Below are 20,418 nucleotides of genomic sequence, written 5' to 3'. Positions count from 1 at the left end.
GCCTTCAGGAGAACTCATTCATACCTATGGAATTGGATGCCGTCAGTACACAGATGACACCCAGTTCTATATCTCAGGGCCAAACTACAAGTGACGAATGACACCAGTTGGACACTTGTCAGCTTCCCTCAAGTTTTGGCGGGAAATGTAGGCAGCTTGGCGGAACGTTGGACAAGTGACAGTTGAAAAGTCCATTGGGCAGCAGTCGGAGAGCCAAGCTGCAAGACCAGGATGCCTACATTTCCCATCAAAACTTGAGGAAAGCTGACAAGCATCCAACCTGTGTCAGGCATCACTTGTAGCTTGGCCCTCACTATCTAAGGGCCAAGCTACAAGTGACGAATGATGCTTGAATGGCAAGTGAACAGACTCACGTGCATTCCTCCCTGTTCACTACGTGATCGAGTGGAGCGCAAGTGAACCGGGAGGAATACACGTGAGTCTGTTCACTTACTGTTCAAGTGTCATTCGTCACTTGTAGCTTGGCCCTGTATCACTGTGAGATGCAGTAGAGATTTTGGGTCACGGCCTGACAGCTGTGGTCAGATGGCTGAGAGCAAATCAATGTAACTGAACCCAGGCAAGATGGACGTGATACTGGCTGGGAAGGCAGAGATCTTGACGGACAAGAATTGGGCGAGAATGCTCCCAGCTTATCTAACCTCTCTGACATTTTAACATGATAACCAAAAAGGAAAAAAGGATTGGGCTTGAACTGGCAATGGCCCGCCTGAAACAAACCAATAACCAAATGGAGTTCCTTTGGAACCCCCAGATTTGAAACGGCAACTGAAATGTTCTCCGTGCGTGCCCCGCTGGTCACGAACGACTGTCGAGCTGTTATCTCAAGCTTTGGGGAAGGGAATGCTGTTCCCTTTGGATTAAAGGCATGTTTTTCAGGGAAAGGCAGGTGTGTAAACAACACAGTAAAACTTCAAAATGAACACAATGCCACTAGCGTCATGTGGGGAATTTGGAAAGGTCACAGGACTGTACTATTCTGTTACTTCCACACAATTCGCATTGAAGTGTTTGTGGGGCGGGGGGGGGGGGGCAGCGCTTGCACTTTCTAAAGAACGGTTGACCTTTCTGAAGTTTTACATTGTCTGAACGGGAACAGAGGAACCAGGTCACTGATCATTGCCATACATGGGGATTTTTCGTTCTTTGTTTTGGAGACTGAGTGAGAGATGATGGATGGGAAAGTAAGGAGACGGCCCACAGAGCTAAACTGGAGCCTGAGGTCATCAGAGTTGAGAGGGAAGCTTAATAACAAGTATGAGGCAAAATTAATGAGAAAAACACTCAGTCAGCCAAAGGGTAGGATGTGTTTGCCGCGTCCACCCAGGGCAGGGGAGAACATGCACAGAGCTCTGGGTCTTTGTTCAACAAGATCTTACGCAACTGCCCACGAGAGACTGTTCTCACGTTAGCCTCAGTAGCTGCTACCAGTCCCTTTGTCGATCCTAAGCCCCAGGAGAAAAAAAGGACAAACCTCCTGGCCTGTCAGGGAGCTAGACAGAAGGTCTACATTGCAAGGGTGACTTGCAAGCAGAGTTTCTCAACAAAGTTTTAACTGGTAGGTGGTTCAGGGTCAAGACACCAGTTCTAGCCTTTTGAGAGTCAAGAACCACACAAGATAAAAAATATAATTATTTATTTAAGGTGCAAAGATATTCAAAAAAAGTCAAGACAAACTGTGGGGATAAAAACAAAACAAAGCCTTAGCATATAAGCTCTAACTACACATACCAGTAGTTCCAGAAGGCAAACACAAGTTAGGCACAGGTGCAAATTACCTCAGGGCCAAACTACAAGTGATGAATTACACTAGAATGGCAAGTGAACAGACTCACGTGTATTCCTCCCTGTTCACTTGCGCTCCACTTGCACTCCACTCCACTTTTGGCCATTTTGGACCAGGACCAAAACCACCAGGAGTGGGTCGGTGCCTGGTGGGGGACACCTCCCCTGCCTGGCACCGACCCGATCTGGGCCGTTTTGGGCCTGATCAAGGCAAAAAAGTGCTCAAAATGGCAATTTTTTGCCCTTTTCAGCATGGATTGGGGCGAAAATGGCCCTGATTGGGCCACTGCCAGGTGGGGGAACACTTCTCCGTCTGGCAGCAGCCAAATCCTGGCCATTTCGGGCCCGATCAAATCAATTATGCTAACGACACACTTCCAGCGATGGCAAGGGGCGTGGCATATGCTAATGAGTTCCTGCCGCTCTTTTTCTACGAAATGACCCCTGATTAGAAGGATTGCTACTGTGTCACTCAATCTGATGACATCATTTCCACTGCCCCATTATTGCTCCCGCTGCTGCCTCAAGCATCAGCGAGGGCCAGGGGCTCCAGCGCAGGCGGTCGCCTCCCTGTTGTGGTCGAGGCTTGCTAGCTACAGCCTGCATTTGGGCTTCCCCTGCTGAATGCGTATGTCGGGGCCTCAGACCTCTGCCCCAAAGTCCAGCCCTGAAGCAGCACCGCCCAGGCACCTACCCAAGAGGACTGGATGGGATGGGATAGATCCACAAGGATAACAGAAACGTTTCTTTGTGGAAAAATCTCCTGAGGGGAAAGTTCTGTCTGGGCCAAAGGTGCCAATTCTGATGCATTAACAGAAGCACACAAAGGCAGACTGAAATGGAGTTTTGATTTCTGAGATGAGTCCAAGACCTCCCCTGGACTACAACAATGCAATTATAAGGGTCCCCCCTCCCTTCTGAAAGCATCTTTAGCTCCTACTTAATCCACATTAGTATCACCACAGTGGGAAAGCTGCAGTCAATTCAGATAGGCAGTTGGCATCTTTTGTTTGCATCTTTCTATAACCCCAGTGTAACCCTTCTTATATTTCCATTTTTCCTTACATCGACAGGCAGGTACGTTCCAAGCCATTGTGTGCATGCATGAAGTAAGTTCAATTTTCCTTCTAAATCAAGTAAACCTGCATGAGTGCTACAGTTGCCAACTACTTGGCCCAAAAAACCCTCCTGTCCCCTTAACAGAGGCTTAATGGGATGTTATTCACCAGGCAGCCCTGAATTGGAACTGTGTACAGCTAGTGAGTTTCTAAATAATTCTAGGAGCCTGTTTGGTGTAGTGGTTAAGAGCACAGGACTCTAATCTGGAGAACCAGGTCTGATTCCCCACTCCTCCGCTTGAAGCCAGCTGGGTGACCTTGGGCTAGTCACACCTTCTTGGAGCTCTCTCAGCCCCACCCACCTCACAGGGTGTTTGTTGTGGGGATAATGATAGCATATTTTGTAAACCGCTCTGACTGGGTCTTAAGTCATCCTGAAAGGTGGTATATGAATTGAATGTTGTTATTGCTGTTGTTCTTGTACATATATCTCTCATGGGCTCTCTGACTGGTGTTAGTTCCGTGTTTCTTAGAACATCTCAATATTTGCTCCTTGTGGTCTATACACTCATGTCAGTTTTGCCTTGGAGTAAACAACTGTTGCAGATTTTTGTAATGGTCCCAAAACCCGTTTAACCAGTGGCACCAGTAAGACAAAATAAAAAGGTATACACTAGACATGGGCACGATCCAAAAAACCTCCGAACCATGTGATTCGCGGTTTGTCGACTTCCACGAACCAGAAATCACGAACTTCCACAACTTTTTCCCAGGTCACGAATCGGTTCAGCCCATTGACTGAAGCTGGTGCAGAGTGTGTGAAGCTGACATCCCCCGTTCTCCTTCCACCCAGGGTGGCAGGAGAACGGGAGCTGTCAGTTTCACTCACCCCGTGCCAGTCTCATGGGCTGAACCTGGCATGGGGACTGTCAGACTGACAGCCCCCGTTCTCCTTCTGCCCAGGGCGGCAGGAGAATGGGGCTGTCAGCTTCACTCACCCCGCACCGGCTTCAGCCCATCAGCTGAACCCAGCACAGGGTCTGTGAAACTGACCACCTCCGTCTCCTGCCACCTGGATGGTAGGAGAATGGGGCTGTCAGCTGCACTCACCCTGCACGGGCTTCAGGCCATCTGCTGAGCCCAGTACAGGGTCTGTGAAACTGATTGCCCCCTTCTGAGTGGCAGGAGAACAGAGCTGTCAGTTTCACACACGAGCAGCAGTGCCAGTCTGTCTGGCTTTACAAACTGCTGACAATTCAAATGAACCGGATCAAAAAAGTCGTAGAGTTCATGGAAAATGCGGTCCCACGAACCACGTTTTCACAAATCGGCCTGGTTTGTGCGGTTTTTTGCTTCGTATTGTGATTCGTGCCCGCCTGTAGTGTACGCCCTCAGGGAAGATGAGCATTTTCCCCAAGCCAACTCTGTTAAGAATGGATTTTGGCCTATCTGCACTTCGATTTACATTTCTACCTCATGATATCAGAATTCATTGCTAGCCCTGTCTTTCAGCATTTTAGCCACAACCTATATTTTTTTATTTTAAGTTAAAAAATTTATTTAAAGAAAAGAAAATAGAATACAGTAAGAAAAGAAAATTGAGTAAAGTGCATAATATAAAAGTTATGCAGATTCTAAATTAGACAATAAATTGAAAGTTATACCATCTTATACAACCAATAAGTATATAAACAGTTCAGATATAAAAATCTTGGGAATAAAACAAGCAGTAGATTTAAGTTTCTATAAGCTAATAAACTAATTGTTACCTATTGTCAGTCTATGGAAAACAGGATACGTTCAAGTTGACTCCCACCCCCTTGCAGCAAGAAATCCAAGCTCTCTTGAGTCAAAGGTTCTTTAATGAGACATCATAGCTTCAGCATATATATGTCCATAGGTAACACAGAGGCAAGTAAAAGCATCTGGCTGTACACAGGTCTCTTGTCGAGAATGATGTACTGAGTGCTTGTTACAATATAACTATCCCTCTACACAGGCCCCCCACCCTCGGTGCCCATCCAGCTGGGTATAGTCAGTGGGAGAGCAGGAAGGAGCTGTCCCAAGGCCGCTGCGGCGAGCCATCCCAGATAAGAGCTCAGCCGTCCCGGGAACTAGACAGCCACTGTGGAAAACAGACATGAGCACATACTGCAATACACTCAGAGTAGGCAATATGGAGGGACTGTGGGTAACAGACCTGACAACCTATTTGGCTTCCCTGAACCTAGATACATAACATTTCTCTTTCTCTCTTCTTCCCTCCCTCCCTCTAAGCTACTGTATCAATTAGTTTAGCCTAAATAATCAAAGAAATCCTTCCATTTTTTCCAGGTCAGTTATTGGCCTATTTTTTAAGTAGGTGGTCAGTTTGGCCATTGCAGCATATTCGTGAACCTTACCTCTCCACTCTGGGAGACCGGGACAAGCATCAGTTTTCCATTTACCTGCAAGTAGTACTCTTGCTGCTGTCACCATAACAGAAGAGATCTCCTTGTTCTTTTCTCAGATTAGTTGTTAAAATATTTAAGAGCATACTTTTTGGATTTATTTTAGCCACAACCTAGACAGCACGAAGCAGAGAGGTTTCTGGTACTATCAAGGAAAGTAAACAAACCATTAAAGGCTGAACGTTGTTCTGATTTACTCGAAGGTTGCACGGGGGTGGGGGGGGGCGGGGGGAGGAGCTGCTTTTATCTTCTTACAACACTTTGCTTAGTCCTTCCACCCTCCATTTGTCACCCAAACGGGCCAGGACGGTTGATTATTATTAATCTGACTGGCCTGTCAAAGACATGAACGTCCATATGCCTTTGGGAGACAGCAGCGTCACTTCCCTGAGCAGCAGCGAAGTAGGTCCAGTTGCCACGGGGCCCAGTGGATTGGTGACTGGTGGCATTGAAGCCATGTCTACCTATTTACAAGTTGAGCGCTGGAGAAGAGGTGGGCACCCCGGTAGACAGGCTAAGGTGTAAAGCATCATCGGTTTCCCCAAAGCCAGCAGTATAACCTTGACAAGAAAAAGAGAGACGGCTGTGTCAGTCCTTGAAAAGAAAAAAGGAAAACTGAATGTCCAAAGAAGCCATGCGTGGAATATAAATTCATTTTTAAAATTCACATGATGTGTTTCAAGCCACTGCTGGTGTATTAAAAGTGTGCTCAAATACTATTATGATCAATTTAACAAGGAAATGTATCATGAATAATGTTTTCCCAAAGAGGACAAAAGCTACTCGTCTACTTTCACAGATGATTGCTTTTTTCCTGTAAGAATACTTTTCAGTTTTAAACAATCTGTCCTGATATGTATTTTTAATCCCTAATTATAGTACCCTTGACAAAGAGCAATGGCTCAAAACGTATGGGGTAAATTTCAAAAATAAAGGTAGGACACTTCTGAACATATTCTTCTGAACACCCACCAGGCCGGCTCCCATTCTGTTCACCCATCGTAAACAAGAAGCTGATTTTTGGACAAGGGGTTCAACTGCTTGTCTATCTGTTCATGGCTGACTTGCCACGGCTAACTCATTCGTGGATCATCTGAGATCCCCTCCCTTCAATACAGCCCTCCTATCTGAGTAAAAAGCCTGTTTGACTAATTCAGTTTTGCATCGTTTGAGGAAAGTCAGGAAAGTGGGAGCTCTCCTGTCCTCCTCAGGCAGGCCGTTCCACAGGATGGGGGCCACCACAGAGAAAGCCCGTGTACGGGCTGCTGTCGATTTTGTTGATGTGCAGGGTGGCACCTGCAGGAGACCCTGTTCGGAAGAGCGAAGCTGCCATGGAGGAGCATAGGGAGGGAGGCGATCCTGTAGGTATGCCAGAGCAAGGCCGTGAAGAGCTTTGTAAATGATAACTAATACCTTGAACTGAGCACGGTAACTGATGAGTAGCCTATGGAGTGACTGCATGATGGGAGCGATGTTCATGCTCCTGCTCACCCCTGATAACAGTTGAGCTGCAGCATTTTGCACCAATTGGAGCCTCCTAGTTAACTTAGATGGGAGGCCAATGTATAGAGCATTACAATAGTCAAGTCTTGATGTTACCAATGGCATGGATCCAGGTGGCCAGGTCAGCCATGTTGAGGTAAGAAGCTATTTTCCAGGCTAGGGAGAAGTTGTAGAAAGCATTTTTTGCAGCTGCCTTAAATTGTTTTTTTAGTAATAACGCTGGATCCAGTATAACCCCTGGGCTTTTAACTGAGTCTGCAAGGGTCAGATGAACTCTATGGAAAGTGTGGAGTACAATGTCCTTCAGTGTGTCTCTGCCTTCCAACAAGTATCACTTCCGTCTTGTCTGGATTTAATTTCAATTTGTTCATTTTCAGCCATTTTATCACACAGCTGTCAGGCAGCGATCCAAGACTTCTTCTGAATCTTGCAGGGACCTGGACAGCAAGATATGGAGCTGGGTGTCGTCTACATAGTGATGACATCCAACTCCTGTTTACGCATTTTGGTTTGGCAAGTATTTTGATGGCATTTCTCTCCCACGCTGCAGGATACTAAGTCAGGATACAAAGTCAGCAGCACACGCCCTTCCTCCTCTGCCGCCCCTTGTGAAGTGCGTAAGAAACCCTCCCAAGGGGATCTCCGTTTACAAGGCAGCTGACCCACCCCTCACAAACTTCCAAGCAGAGACCCATGGAGTGGAGGTGCCCCAATTAGGCATGCCTCACGAGGCACATCCTCCTCCCACCCCCGGCGTCCTGTTAAAGGGCCTTGAAGAAATAACACTGATTTGATGCCTGCTGGGAGGCACACTGAATTTAAGCTAGACTACTCCTAAACTCACTTGGGAATAAAGGAGGACTTGCACTGAACAAAAAACACGTGCAGAAGTGGCACCAAGTTTGCACAGTAAGCCTGATCCCGCCCCTCACTGTTGCTTCCCAGTAGAACCGGCGATCGCTCCTCCCCTGCGGAAACTTATGCTGGCGCCCGCTGAACTGGCCCTCCATGCTGCCGGCTTCCCTGGCTGCAGCAGGAGCAGCGGAGGCCGCAAGGAGACAGGAGACAGTCAGGTAAGCACCAGCAGCCACGGACACTTGCCTGTACAGCATGAAGAGATCACGCAGGGCTTGGGAGGTGGAGCACACACTGATAGAGCGTCTCTCTACGCAAGACTTCTGACACGTATTCTTCATGTGTCAGGAGATGCAATGTTAGCTGGGAAGTGCAGTTTTAAAAGACAGAGCGAAGATCGCTCCAGAGGGGATGGATTCTCTCACAGCCCTCCGCTGCCTCTGCCCTGCTGAGGCTCAGTTAATGTAAAGTTTTAAGTAGTGAGGGCAGCAAGGCAAAGGCAGCAGAAGGGGAGACAGTCCGGCATACCAGAGGCAGCGGCAGGCTGTGAGAGAATCCATCTCCTCCAGAGTGATCTCCTCCAGCTTTTTTTTTTAAAACTACGCTTCCCGGCCAACATTGAGTCTCTCTACACAAGACATCTTACATGGGGATGCTCAAGTGACTTACTTTCTGTGTGGTCTTATATTCAAGCATACTCCTTCTCCCTAGCAGTGCCTTTGGCCCAGCAGATTTGCTGCCAACACTAAAAAAAAAAACAGGCATTGGATTTATATGGCCGTCCCCTGGGCTGCAACAGCCGCCCATCCCGCACGAGGCTGCAGGCCACCTGAGCCCCAGCTCAGAGCCCTCAACTGATCTTGGCCAGGGGGATTTTGTCCCCTTCGTCTCCAGTCTCTCAGCGGCCCTGTGGCTACCTACCTGAAACAGGACATGTCACAGGGCTTGGTGGAGGACAGGGGGGTCTGCCTGCCTTTGTGCGGGCTTTGAAAGAGGGAAGAACAGGGCAAGTAGCATGCTGATTGAATCTTCTATACAAGCCCTGTGTCAAATGCAGTAAGATCTAGCCCAGTGATTCCCAAAGCGGGGCCTGCTGATGTGTTTTCTGCTGCCCACTTGCTTCGTTTCCAAAACAGAGTCAGTTGTTTGGCTTCCCCCTACTTATCTATAGTGCCTGAGAGCGGGACCACAAGTGACGCCTGACACAGGTTGGACACTGGTCAGCTTCCCTCAAGTTTTGATGGGAAATGTAGGCAGCTTGGCGGAATGTTGGACAAGTGACAGTTGAAAAGTCCATTGGACAGCAGTCGGAGAGCCAAGCTGCAAGGCCAGGACGCCTACATTTCCCATCAAAACTTGAGGGAAGCTGACAAGTGTCCAATCTGTGTCAGGCGTCACTTGCGGTCCCGCTCTTAGAGAACTCCAGGAGGTGTCACATCAGGGTCTGTAGGGAGCATCCATTCAGAAAGAGCTCCCCTCCTCACAGGAAGACTCTTGGCTTGGGACAGCCCAACATTTTGTGCTCCTCCTTCCTCATTCAAGCCATTTTCTGATTTGTCCCTGGCAGCCATTTTGCTATAGCTGCCAGTACCAACTTCAAAATTGTAAGAGTGCTCAACAAGTTTGATGACCCCCTATTATCTCTTCCTCCTTCAGCACTTCCTTTGCATCACTCTTGAGTCTTCTACACATTCACACATGCTGGGGTAGGTGAGCAACTAACAGCAAGGGAGGGCGGTTGGAAGTGAAGGCCTTTGTCTGTTAGCCTCAGGGAATCGTCCATCCTTCTGAATAACACCTTTTCGCTCGGTCTGTCTGTCTGTCTGTCTGTCCCCTCCATCTTTCCACCATGAGAACAGAACAGCTGTCCCGCATCTCTCGCCATCCTAATAGCTAGAGTAGAATGATGTTTCTACTCCATCCTATTCTGAATGGAGTTCCTTCAAATAAACGATTCATATTTCTTAGCTAAAGATAACAGTAGACTCTGTCAAAAAGAGTCCAGTAGCACCTTTAAGACTAACCAATTTTATTATAGCATAAGCTTTCGAATTTTATTATAGCATAAGCTTTCGAGAATCAAGTTCTCTTCATCAGATGCCTGATCAAAACTGTAGACTCTGTGTGAACTTTATTCCCTCAACAGCAAAAACACAGATTTCACTGTGCCATATCCTTGGTGACTTGGTAAGAGAATCTGGTTCTGTGTTGACAAGTTTGCAATACGGACCTAGACCGGTTTTAGACCCATTTAATTGCCATGGCTTCCCCCAAAGCTTTTACTGGGACTTGTAGTTTGGTGAGAGCTAGCAATGAGAAATCCCAGCCTAAATAATTAAAAGAATTACGATTAAACAGGTTTTAAGTTAATAATATAGATATGCCTTCTGGTTATTTTTACGCACAAAGCTTCACTTGTGCTATTTACAGCAGGATTTGAGTCCCAAATCCCGTGACACCTCAGAGAGCAACAAGATTTTCAGGTTATAAACTTTCAAGAGTCAAAGCTCCTTTCCTCAGATACCTGAATCTGAAGAAGGGAGCTTTAACTCCTGAAAACTTATACAATGAAAATTCTGTTGGTCTCCGATGCGTCACTAGATTCAAATCCTGCTGTTCTACTACAGACCAAGACAGCTACCTACTTGAAAATTGTGTTATTTATGTTAAGGATTGTGCAGCATTGCTCATGTGCGTGGGAAAACAAAGGAGAGGTGTTTATCAATGAATGGATATCCTGGCTAATGTAGACGATACATCTGAATTACAAAACAAAATAAAGGATAAAAGTATATTTGTGCCACACTGAACTGCCTCCCCCTCCACATACACACCCCTCACTTCTAAAGACTTCCTGTTCTTAGAACTCCCTCCTGTCCGGTCACGTTGCCACCTTGCCTTTTTGTGTCTTCTTCCTTGTAGCTAGACTAATACAGGAAATCTGATAGCAATAACAGACCCTCTTCCTCCAGACATAAATTACATTGAACCACCTGTTGTGAGAATGCTGCAACATTCTATATAAGGCATGGCCTCGCATGGGAAATTGTCCAAAGATGTGTCTTTATATAACCACTAATGTCTCCATCTGGTGACTAAATGGTTTCCTCTGATTTTACTTTTATGTCCACACTTGGGCCTGCTTTCGATATTTGGAATTCCTGACACAGAAACCACTTCTGCGTTGGAAATCTGGTGACATAAACATCACAATAAGATCACTTCATGTGACGACTACCATACACGCACATAAAGCTATGGTTGGTCATGGCTTCCTTTTTTAAAAAATGAAACACCCTTCGGTGCCTATCATCTAGATCTGAGCACAGAAAAAGGGTGGTGCATAACCACTTGTTATGACCCTTTGCATTCTCAAACATGGCATTGGATGCTTGGCTCTCCCTTCTGAGACTGGAAAGTATTTTTTAAAATGTAGACCATTACAAATGACAGCAAAGAAAACAACTGGGATTAATTTAAAAAGAAGCACAGCGCAATAAAGTCAAAAAGTAACTTTTGACGATGAGGCATGCCCTGGTTACCTCCTAAGGGGTCTAGTGTAGCAGTCTGCCTGGTGTTGCCTTTGGAGGTCTTTTGGCTGCATCGGATGTTGTAGGAGGCTGCCACCAGAACGCTTCCTGGCATTACCCACAGAGAACATGCAAGACGGATTCTTGTAGGGACTTCACTGGGGCATTTCTTTTTTTCTGGGCTAAATTCTAGAGTCTGATGCTTATCTGTGGGGCCTGGAATCCTTGAAGGAGCCTCTTTTCCCTATCAAGCACCATCTATAAGCAGGGCTTTTTTCCTGGGGAAAGAGGTGGTGGAACTCAGTGGGTTGCCCTCGGGGAAAATGGTCACATGGCTGGTGGCCCCGCCCCCTGATCTCCAGACAGAGGGGAGTTGAGATGGCCCTCCACACCGCTCAGCAGCAGGGAGGGCAATCTAAACTCCCCTCTGTCTGGAGATCAGGGGGTGGGGCCACCAGCCATGTGACCATTTTCAAGGGGTTCCGGAACTCCGTTCCACTGCGTTCCAGCTGAAAAAAAGCCCTGACTTCTAGGCATGGAGCTGGGGTCACTGGGGCAGTTTTTTTGAATTTCCTGCCTTGTGCAGGGGATTACACTAGACCCTAGAGGTCCCTTCCAACCCTATGATTCTATGATTCACACTGGCTCTTTTTAGGGCAAGGGATGAATCATTTTTGCTTCTGAAAGAACTATGTCCATTGATAGTTCTGTACAGAAAGGTTGTCGTTACGGGCATGTATCCTACTCCTCCAGCAAGCAAAGTCTAAAGCCTTCCTCTAGCCTCAGAAAACTTCCTGCAACTGAAGTGGCTCTTCCTTCAATGGAGGAGTAGCATACATGCCACAATTATGATGGTGGTGGTGGTGTTAGGGGATAACCTTGGGAAAATGGCGTTGGTGGGAATGCCGAAGCCTTTTCTCTCCCAATGAAGTGCTCCCGAACCACATCGAGCAGTAAAGTGCTTTGGAAAGTGAGGGCAGGTTGGGCTGCGGCACCCTGACCCGACTCACATCACACACACATCATGTCGATTGGCCCTGAGTATGTGCTCGTTCCACAACAGTGAACCAGGCACATGAAACATATAGTTTCACTGCCACAGCTGTAGAGGAGGATGGGTGACTAAACAGCTCCTGGTCTGTCACCTTCCGCTTGCAAGCCTAGTACTGAGGTGTGTCAGCACCTTCAGGTCGGATCATCTTCAGGAAGGATCATCTCAAATGCTCAGTCATGGTAATTTAGATGTCAGCATAACTGACATGCCCGTTCATCATGCAGCACAGACAAGCAGGGATCACAGCTCCTCGTATGCACAGACAAGTGAAATATCCAACAAAATTATGGTTCGTAGCATCAATGCAACCACTACTATGTTCCACAGGCATCGCCAGGGTGACCATAACTGAGGTTTGTAGAAGTGCCATAGCTTAATGCTCTGCATGCAGAGGACCCACCCCCCACCCCCCCAGGTAGCAAAACCTCTGGGTGGGACACTGAAGAGCCACGCCCACTTAGAGTATTTGACACTGGGCTAGAAGGGCAGGGGGCTAACTCAGTATGAAGGCATATGTCCCCAAAGGAAGGCGCTAGAGACTGCCTTTTTTTAAAAAAAGGAAAGCTGGTAATTCGGAGAGCCTGCTGCACCTATCATTAGAACAGTACATCAGTATATTGATATGAAATTGACTATTTAAAAAGACTGAAACAAAACCAGGAGCCCCAGCTGCTGTAATCTAGCATCAACAGTCTTAATTCACACAAAATAATAAAAGTCTTGTTTAAGAAAAAAACAGCCAACTTTCATTTCTAAGGCAAAAATTATCTTTATTCTTCGGTTAATGGCACTAAGCTACCCTCTAGTTTCCAACAGCTTTTGGCCTCGTTCTGCCCTAAGAGACGCGTCTGAAACACACCAAGGAATGCCTGTTATCCTACATATAACCCGACAAAGAGGGTGATCAAAAGGTTCTGAGATCACCAAAATCCAAATAGCAAAACTATAAAGTAGCTGTGAAATTATATTACAGTTAAACACCTGTATTGCACCAGGGATATATCTTCCTCCCCTTGTAAAAAAGAAACAAGAAATCGCTCCAACCATAGGCTTAATCGTATTCAATGCAAACTTATGCTGGGGAAGCCAAGAAAGTTTTGAGGAGAAGACAGTCCCCAAATAGCAAAACCTTCTAACTTGTTCAATATTGAAATTTGCTACAGTCCATTTAGAAAGATGTAAGTTGCTATTTATGGAGAAAACCAAGATTTTAGATATACTGTAGTTTATTTGTGGCTCCTCATCTAGACAATAGTTTGAAAAATATCTCAACAGTCTGTTCAGGACAATCTTAATTCAAGAGGACCAAATCATCGACATAAAGCAACAATGGTATTTCTTTTGATTCTAGTCTGCGGACATGAAGATCTGGGGATGATCATTTAGATATTTTATTCATTTATTTATTCATTCATTTATTTATTTATGTCATTTATATTCCACCGTTCTCACTGCCCCATGGCGCAGAGTGGTAAGCTGCAGTACTGCAGCCCGACCTGAGTTTGAGCCTGGCGGAAACCAGAGTAAGTTTTTATCAGTTGTTGAGCCCACCAATTTTCCCCATAGCTTTGTCCGACTGACTGAGTCGAATGCACCTCTAAGATCTATAAAAGTTCCCCCATCCCCAAGGAAGCTGTATACTTTTCAGGTAAATGGGAAAGAATTAAACAGTGGTCAATGGTGGAAAATCCTTTGCTGAAGCCAATTTGTTCTCAACCTAAAATCTTGGTCTCAATCCATTCCACTTTTGGTGCAAAAGGGAAGAATATAATTTTCCAACTGATGACAGAAGGCTAGTTGGCAAGGACAACACTGTTACCCTTTTTTAAAAACTGGAAGAGTTATGGAACACTTCCAGCGGGAGGTGGATTTCACTTGTCTGGTTTATCTGGGGAAAAATGGTGCAAATAGCCTATCCCGCCAGGAAGGAGGTATCTTAAATAAGTTATTTGGAATCTGATCTAGACCAGGGGATTTGCCAGGTCGCATTTGATGGATCCTGATACATACATCCTTCTCTGATACAGGAGTCCAGATAAGGAGATCTTCAAGCATTGCATCCTCTACCATAAAATTACAAGAGGAGTGGGAACAAAGCAACTCCTTAAATTATACCATCCACCAGGAAGCACAGATGCACAAAGGCAAATGAGATTGCAAACTCATAGCAATAGCAACAGTTTCCCCAAAACCTGATAAATCAGTGCTGTGAAGTGACGTAATAAGAAGATACCACCCTCATACTTTTCTTCCCAAAGAGAAGGAACAAAACATCGACATCATAGAGCTGTAGAGATAATCAGGTTGCTACTGTTGGTGCTCTGCCGTAAGAGGGACTGCTATTTAAAAACTCATTAAACTGCCCACTGGCGTTTTAATCTTTTCACAGTTTGACCTACTTGCATGGCCTGGCCGTGTCGGAAAGGCATTGAGTGAGGCGGCAGCCCTGCCCCTGGAAGGTAGAACAGCCACTCATCTGTTTCCACCCTGAGCCTCTGCGTTCCTTCCTTTCGGGGAGGGGGGATGTTGGAGGGCTACCTCAGCAAAACAGCTGACAGGATCGAGGGTGGCGCTGCCTGCTAGTGTGGCAGAGGGGTTTGGCTCTACCTCTAGGAGAAGACAGAATACCCAGTCATCATGGCACCTGTCTCTGGTGATATGCAGACCTTTCCCCCTTCACTCTGACTCTTGGGAAAGGCAGGCTGGTGGGGGTGGAATCCTCTGCGAGACAAGATCCAACCTGGCGGCCAGGCAGTGAAAGCTGGTTTGTAATCACAAGCATTCAAAGGAATTTAAATCACAACCTGAAGCCATAAGTTTAAGTGCCTTAGCCAGGCTTCTCCTGTGACTGCCTGGAGACCTGGACTGATGTTGTGTTCTTTCAAAAACACCTGTACACAAATCAAATCATCTTTGTTGTTTTGTTGACCCTCCTGCTTCGGTGATCTCAGTACTCTTCAGGTGCAATACAAACTTACCTCATGGCAAAGAACCCAAAGCCTTCACACTCGCTACCACAGCAACATCTAGCAACTGGGCGGAAGGTTTACATTTCAAAAAAAGCCTCAAATTATAGGAGCTTTTTGTGGATTCCTGGAGCTGGAAGAAAAGGCCTGTCACATATTCTTTTTGGAGACCTTGAAAAGAGAGATCTCTCATGCAGTTTTACTTTATTTCCTTTGGGGGGGATTTTTCACACAGGTTTTGGTCATCAGTTCTAACCTCCATACTGCTTTAATTTATTTATCCCCTGAGTTCTGCAAAAAAAAATTTTGTCTTTACTTTTGGCTTGGAGTTTTTTTGGTTTCCTCCCAGTTTTTTTCTGGTTCTTTTGAGACCTCTTTTCTGGAAGCTGATTTTGAGTTGATTTTTCCTCGTGCATAATATTTCTTTCGGTTTTGTCCTACCCATTCCCACCCACCTCTGATGCACTTGCTTCATCATAATGAAACCACTCCTCCACCCATCTTCCTTTCCTCTCTTCCTAGTTTTGTTTTGATCTTATTTAATTGTCAATTTCATATCTATAGATCAACCTACTACTGTAATAATATGTGCAGCAGATTCTCTGAATTCACAGCTTTAATTTTTTTTTAAAGTAAGTCTTTAGCCCATTCCCTTGTGGAGGTATAAGGAAAGGGCATATCTCCAGAAAGGAAGGGGATAGAGAATTACTTTTTAAAAAATGAAAGCTGGAATAGAACCTTTTATTATGGTAGTTGGATCTATTGATCTGGAATGGATGAATTTTTCAAAAAAACGCAAAAGCCCTGGTGGCCCAGGGGAAGAGGAGGCGGCCACTCCTGGAGCCATAAAAAGCAGCGTGGTCTGAAAAGCACACTGCAGAGGCAGCTCTGGGCTCCATCCCGAGGGAGGTCGGTTCGCCATGCTGGCGCTGGTCTCTGCCTCCTGGCTCTGCGCCATCCCGGGCAGGGCTCTCTGGTTTGGAAAGGGGAAACTTAGGTAAGGGAGACGGAGCTGCTCCCTTTAGGCTCCCCTCTGCAAAAACTTCCTCGCATGTTCATTTTCAATCTTCTTGTTTTAAAATTCAGCACTTATATCAATCTATTGATGTAAGCATGTGCAAAAAATAAAAAAGGCGAGGGAGCAGTGATGTCACCAATGATGCCACTGATGATGACAGCACCTCCACTTGGAAATCATGAGTATTTATAGCAAAAGACATGCAAAATATGTGCAGCTCCCTGTTCTGACAACATAGAATCATAGGATTGGAAGGGACCTCCAGAGTCATCTAGTCCAACCCCCTGCACAATGCACGACCATGTGTATCAGAAACATCATGTGCCACATGTGCTTTCAAATATGTGCAGTCACTGGGCTCTTGCTGTGCATGGCTATCACATCTAAAAAGAGTGTGATAAAGTATCTGTATATATTAATCTTTACATAAAAATAAGCAGAGAGAGAGGGATCCCTTCTACAAAATACTTACCAATGAAATTTTGACTGTCTGTGGTGAAAGACAACAGAGGGGATAGAAAGGGTAAGCATATGGTAGATGATTGAGTCCATAATGTGAAAGGATAACAGCTGCAGAAATTGTGGAGTGGATGCAAGATTTCCCTTTCTGTGCCTTATTGGTATTCGCAACCTTACCCAAAACACAATTCAGCATTTATTTAAAGGCTTGCCCCATTTTCTACCATTGGTCTTTATTGATTTTCTGCTTCTCGTCATTTGCGGACACTCGCCAAGTGCCACCTGTTTCTTATCCAACTGGTAACCCCGCACAGGACCATGCAAGAAACATCTTAATTAGCCAGAACACGTTGTGGGCTCTGATCTTGCACAACACAAAACAAAATGCATGTGATTTGAAATCCTCCCCAACACTTTTCTCACTGTCGTTTAACTTCACGAATCCTCCTTTTAAAAGTAATTTTGTTGAGAGCTGGTACCGCAAAGCTGCTAAGAAGGGGGAGCTGAGCATCGGGAACGATCAAACGTCCGTAGGTGAGCCCGCCTCAGCCCCAGCCCCCGTCTGCATTCTGGGGTTACGGGCCAAACTAGCCATTCCATTGAACTCGTAGCCACCATGGGAACTTGTAGCTGCAAGTTCCCTGTGGAAATTCAGTCCCGATGGGCCACAGCCTGCTTTGGATAGGGAAGCTAAGCAGGGTCAGCCTTGGGTAGTAATTGGATGGGAAACCTCCAAAGAAGACCAGGGTAGCAGAGGCAGGCAACGGCAAACCACCTCCGTTAGTCCCTTGCCTTGAAAGCCACAGCAGGGGTAGCCATAAATCGGCTAAGACTTGACGGCACTTTCCACCACCAATGATGCAGGAAGACGGGCTTCAGCTCTTCATCCCCACACTGGTTTCTCAACCCTAAACAGGCCCAGAGGGCATTATGTGCCCAATCTGGGGATACACGTCCAAATATTCATGTAGTGTATTTGCACGGATGTAAATAATGCCCTCTGGGCTCAGGAAAATGGTGGGCGGGGGAAGCTCCTTCTCCCCCATGTCATAGTCCTGATTCAAACTGTGGTATACTGGTATTGTTCATGAGTTTCAATTTATTCTATTCTTGGTAAAATAAAATAAAATAATTATGGCCTGACCTGGTCCAGGCTAGCCTGATCTTATCAGCTGAGCAGGATTGGCTTGGATGAGAGACCTCCAAGGAAGACCAGGGTTGCCCCCAGAGGCAAACCACCTCTGAATGCCTCATGCTTTGAAAACCCCACCAGGGTTTCCAGAAGTGGCTTGTGACCTGATGGCACTTTCCACTACCCAAATTTTATATGTTTATTTTAATGCTTAATTTTGTTGTTATTGTATTTATTTTATTTTATTGATTTTGCTCAAGATCTTTGGTTACTGATGAGAAATGCAAACAAGTTGAAGAACCATACCCCAACTGATTTTGGTGCTTGGGGACCAACTGCTAAGAAACTCAGGACTAAATTGAGTGGGCAGAACAACCTTTTAGTTTACAAAAAATAGGCCCTGAAAATGTGGGGAGTTTTTGTTTTTTTGTTTTCTGAGGGGGATGCTATGCTCCATGCCTCCCTGGCTCTTCTGCCGTGGTCTCATTTCGGCACGGCATCCCATGAACACAAAGGTGCAAATTCAAACCCTGGCTCAATCTGCGGAGACTCAGAGCCAAAACACACGTTAAGAAATACCTAGGTTCAGCACGTGTTCTCTTACCTCAAGGTTTGTTGGGAAGTGTAGGTGTCTTGGCAGCTTAAAGTTTAGCATTTACAGAGCAGCAGGAAGGGAAATACAGGCGCCTGTATTTCCCTTCCCCTTCCTGCTGCTCTGTAAATGCTCAACTTTAAGCTTCCAGGACGCCTACAGATCCCGGCAAACCTTGAGGTAAGAGAACACGTGCTGAACCTAGGTATTTCTTCTCGTGTGTTTTGGCTCTCAGTTATAGAGCTGTTGAGTAGGGCGGGACCCTTCAGGCCCTCTAGTCCAACGTTGTTCAGCCACTGCCCAGAGGCCCCTCCACACACCGTGAATCAGTTCCATGGTCAGGCCACTCTTTTCCTAACGTTCTGCTGAAGCCCCCCATCCTGTTACTTAAGGCCAGTCAATCCTGTGTGGCCCTCCAAAGTGGCAGAGAACAAATCTTTGCCCTCTTCCATGTGACAGCCCTTCAGTAAAAAACTAGTCCATAGAAATAGCAGTAACCAACCTCGTTTTATTGCGACTTAAAAAATGATAAATGAAGCAGCCAGAGGCAGGGGTTCTGTGTGTCTGGACACAACCACCCATGATCTTCTCCTTCAGTGGAAGGACAGCAACACAGAGGACAGCAATTTACCTTCACTGGAATTCAGTGGAAGGACAGCAATTTACCTTCATTGAGGGAAATGGGGAAGTCAGAGCACAGCTGACATTTGGGATAAGAATACCAAAATTGCTATATAAAGGAAATTATTATATACAGCCATATAAATGAACAGCTACATAAAGGAATAGCAGCAGCAGCAACACATTTCATTTGTAAAAGTTTAGTCATCTACCAAGAATTTCCGCCACTAAAGACCCACTTATTTCGATGGGAGAAAGAAAGCGAAGGCTTGTTTTCACTGAAATAAAATCACTTCACTCTGGCTGGATTGCACTCTAATTCCCAGATTCACTGTATATTTGTTAAACTCGCACAACTGAAACCATTTATTTTATTTTTATTTGTAAACATTTAATATGATTGTATAAAACAAGCCAAAATGCTAATAAAAAATAAGTTCTCTCTGTTCTTTTAACTGTTAATATTCATTGACTTGTGTTTTGATTTCTGTAAGAATTACTAGATTTTTTAAAAAAACAAGACATTGCTATGCAGTTGTGTTTATTATCGGGCCTGGAAGGATTGCAATGTCCTGGACTAAGCAACGTGTCTGTCAAGGAAGGTGGTCTGGAATTCTCAGCTCTCCCTTGGGGTGGAAATTCCAGTTTGATTCCCTTTCAAGGATACGTTTTGGAGTGCTGTTGTGCACTCTTCAGACTTAAGTATTGATAGTCTTAATGGTCCAGTACTTACTCATGTCGAGGTTGTTGGTTTATAGCTTCATAATTATCATCCAGTTCTCCTTGGTGTGAAGTTAGAGGGCTGGAAGCTTGGTTCGAGGGTTCCTCCGGGAGAAACTCTCTTGCCCAGTGTTTCTCAGGCCAAGAAGACGGTGGTGCATTTGTTGACAATCTGTGATCCTGTGTCCTATGGCCAGGATGCCTTGAATGCCCCAGTCCTATTGTTCCACAAAGGAGTAAAATCGTAGCTATCATTTTGTGTTCCTCTTAGCCGCTTACACCTCCCAGGACTTTAAACCGTGTTACTCCTTGAATTCCCCTTGCACCATTCCTTAGTTTAAAACTTGGAAGGAGGACTGTTAACAAAGAGCGGAAGCAGAGCTCTTGGCCCTCCCAGCTACGGTGGAAATGTCAGAGGCCATTTGACAATGTGGAGTGGGTTCCTGTGTGGGCCCAAAAGACCACAGGGAGGAGGAGATGGGTGGGGGGAGGGTTTGGTGAGATGGTCATGCTTTATTTAAGGGAGGGGGAGAATTCTGATCTTTGACTGGCTTGTGAACTTATCAGGGGACAGGAACCAGGGCTTTTATCAGCTGCCTTCTTGCTGGGCTACAGGAAAAGGATGTTAGTTTTAATATGAAGGCAAGGAAAAAG

The 20,418-nt window shown here is 45.7% G+C and overlaps 1 protein-coding gene across 1 annotated transcript in view; it reads right to left on the bottom strand.

The window, feature by feature from the left end:
- MMRN2 (multimerin 2) overlaps positions 1-20,104 on the bottom strand; it is a 46,122-nt gene extending 26,018 nt beyond the window's left edge. The window contains exon 1 of the mRNA XM_054983728.1: positions 19,778-20,104. Within this exon, the coding sequence (XP_054839703.1) occupies positions 19,778-20,019 (242 nt within the window). The 5' untranslated portion in view covers positions 20,020-20,104. The remainder of the gene's footprint in view (positions 1-19,777) is intronic.
- Positions 20,105-20,418: the final 314 nt, after the last annotated feature.

Source organism: Eublepharis macularius, chromosome 6 (assembly GCF_028583425.1).
Source record: "Eublepharis macularius isolate TG4126 chromosome 6, MPM_Emac_v1.0, whole genome shotgun sequence".
NCBI lineage: Eukaryota > Metazoa > Chordata > Lepidosauria > Squamata > Eublepharidae > Eublepharis > Eublepharis macularius.
Note: the sequence above shows the minus strand (reverse complement) of the source record. Positions and strands in the feature narration are given on the sequence as shown.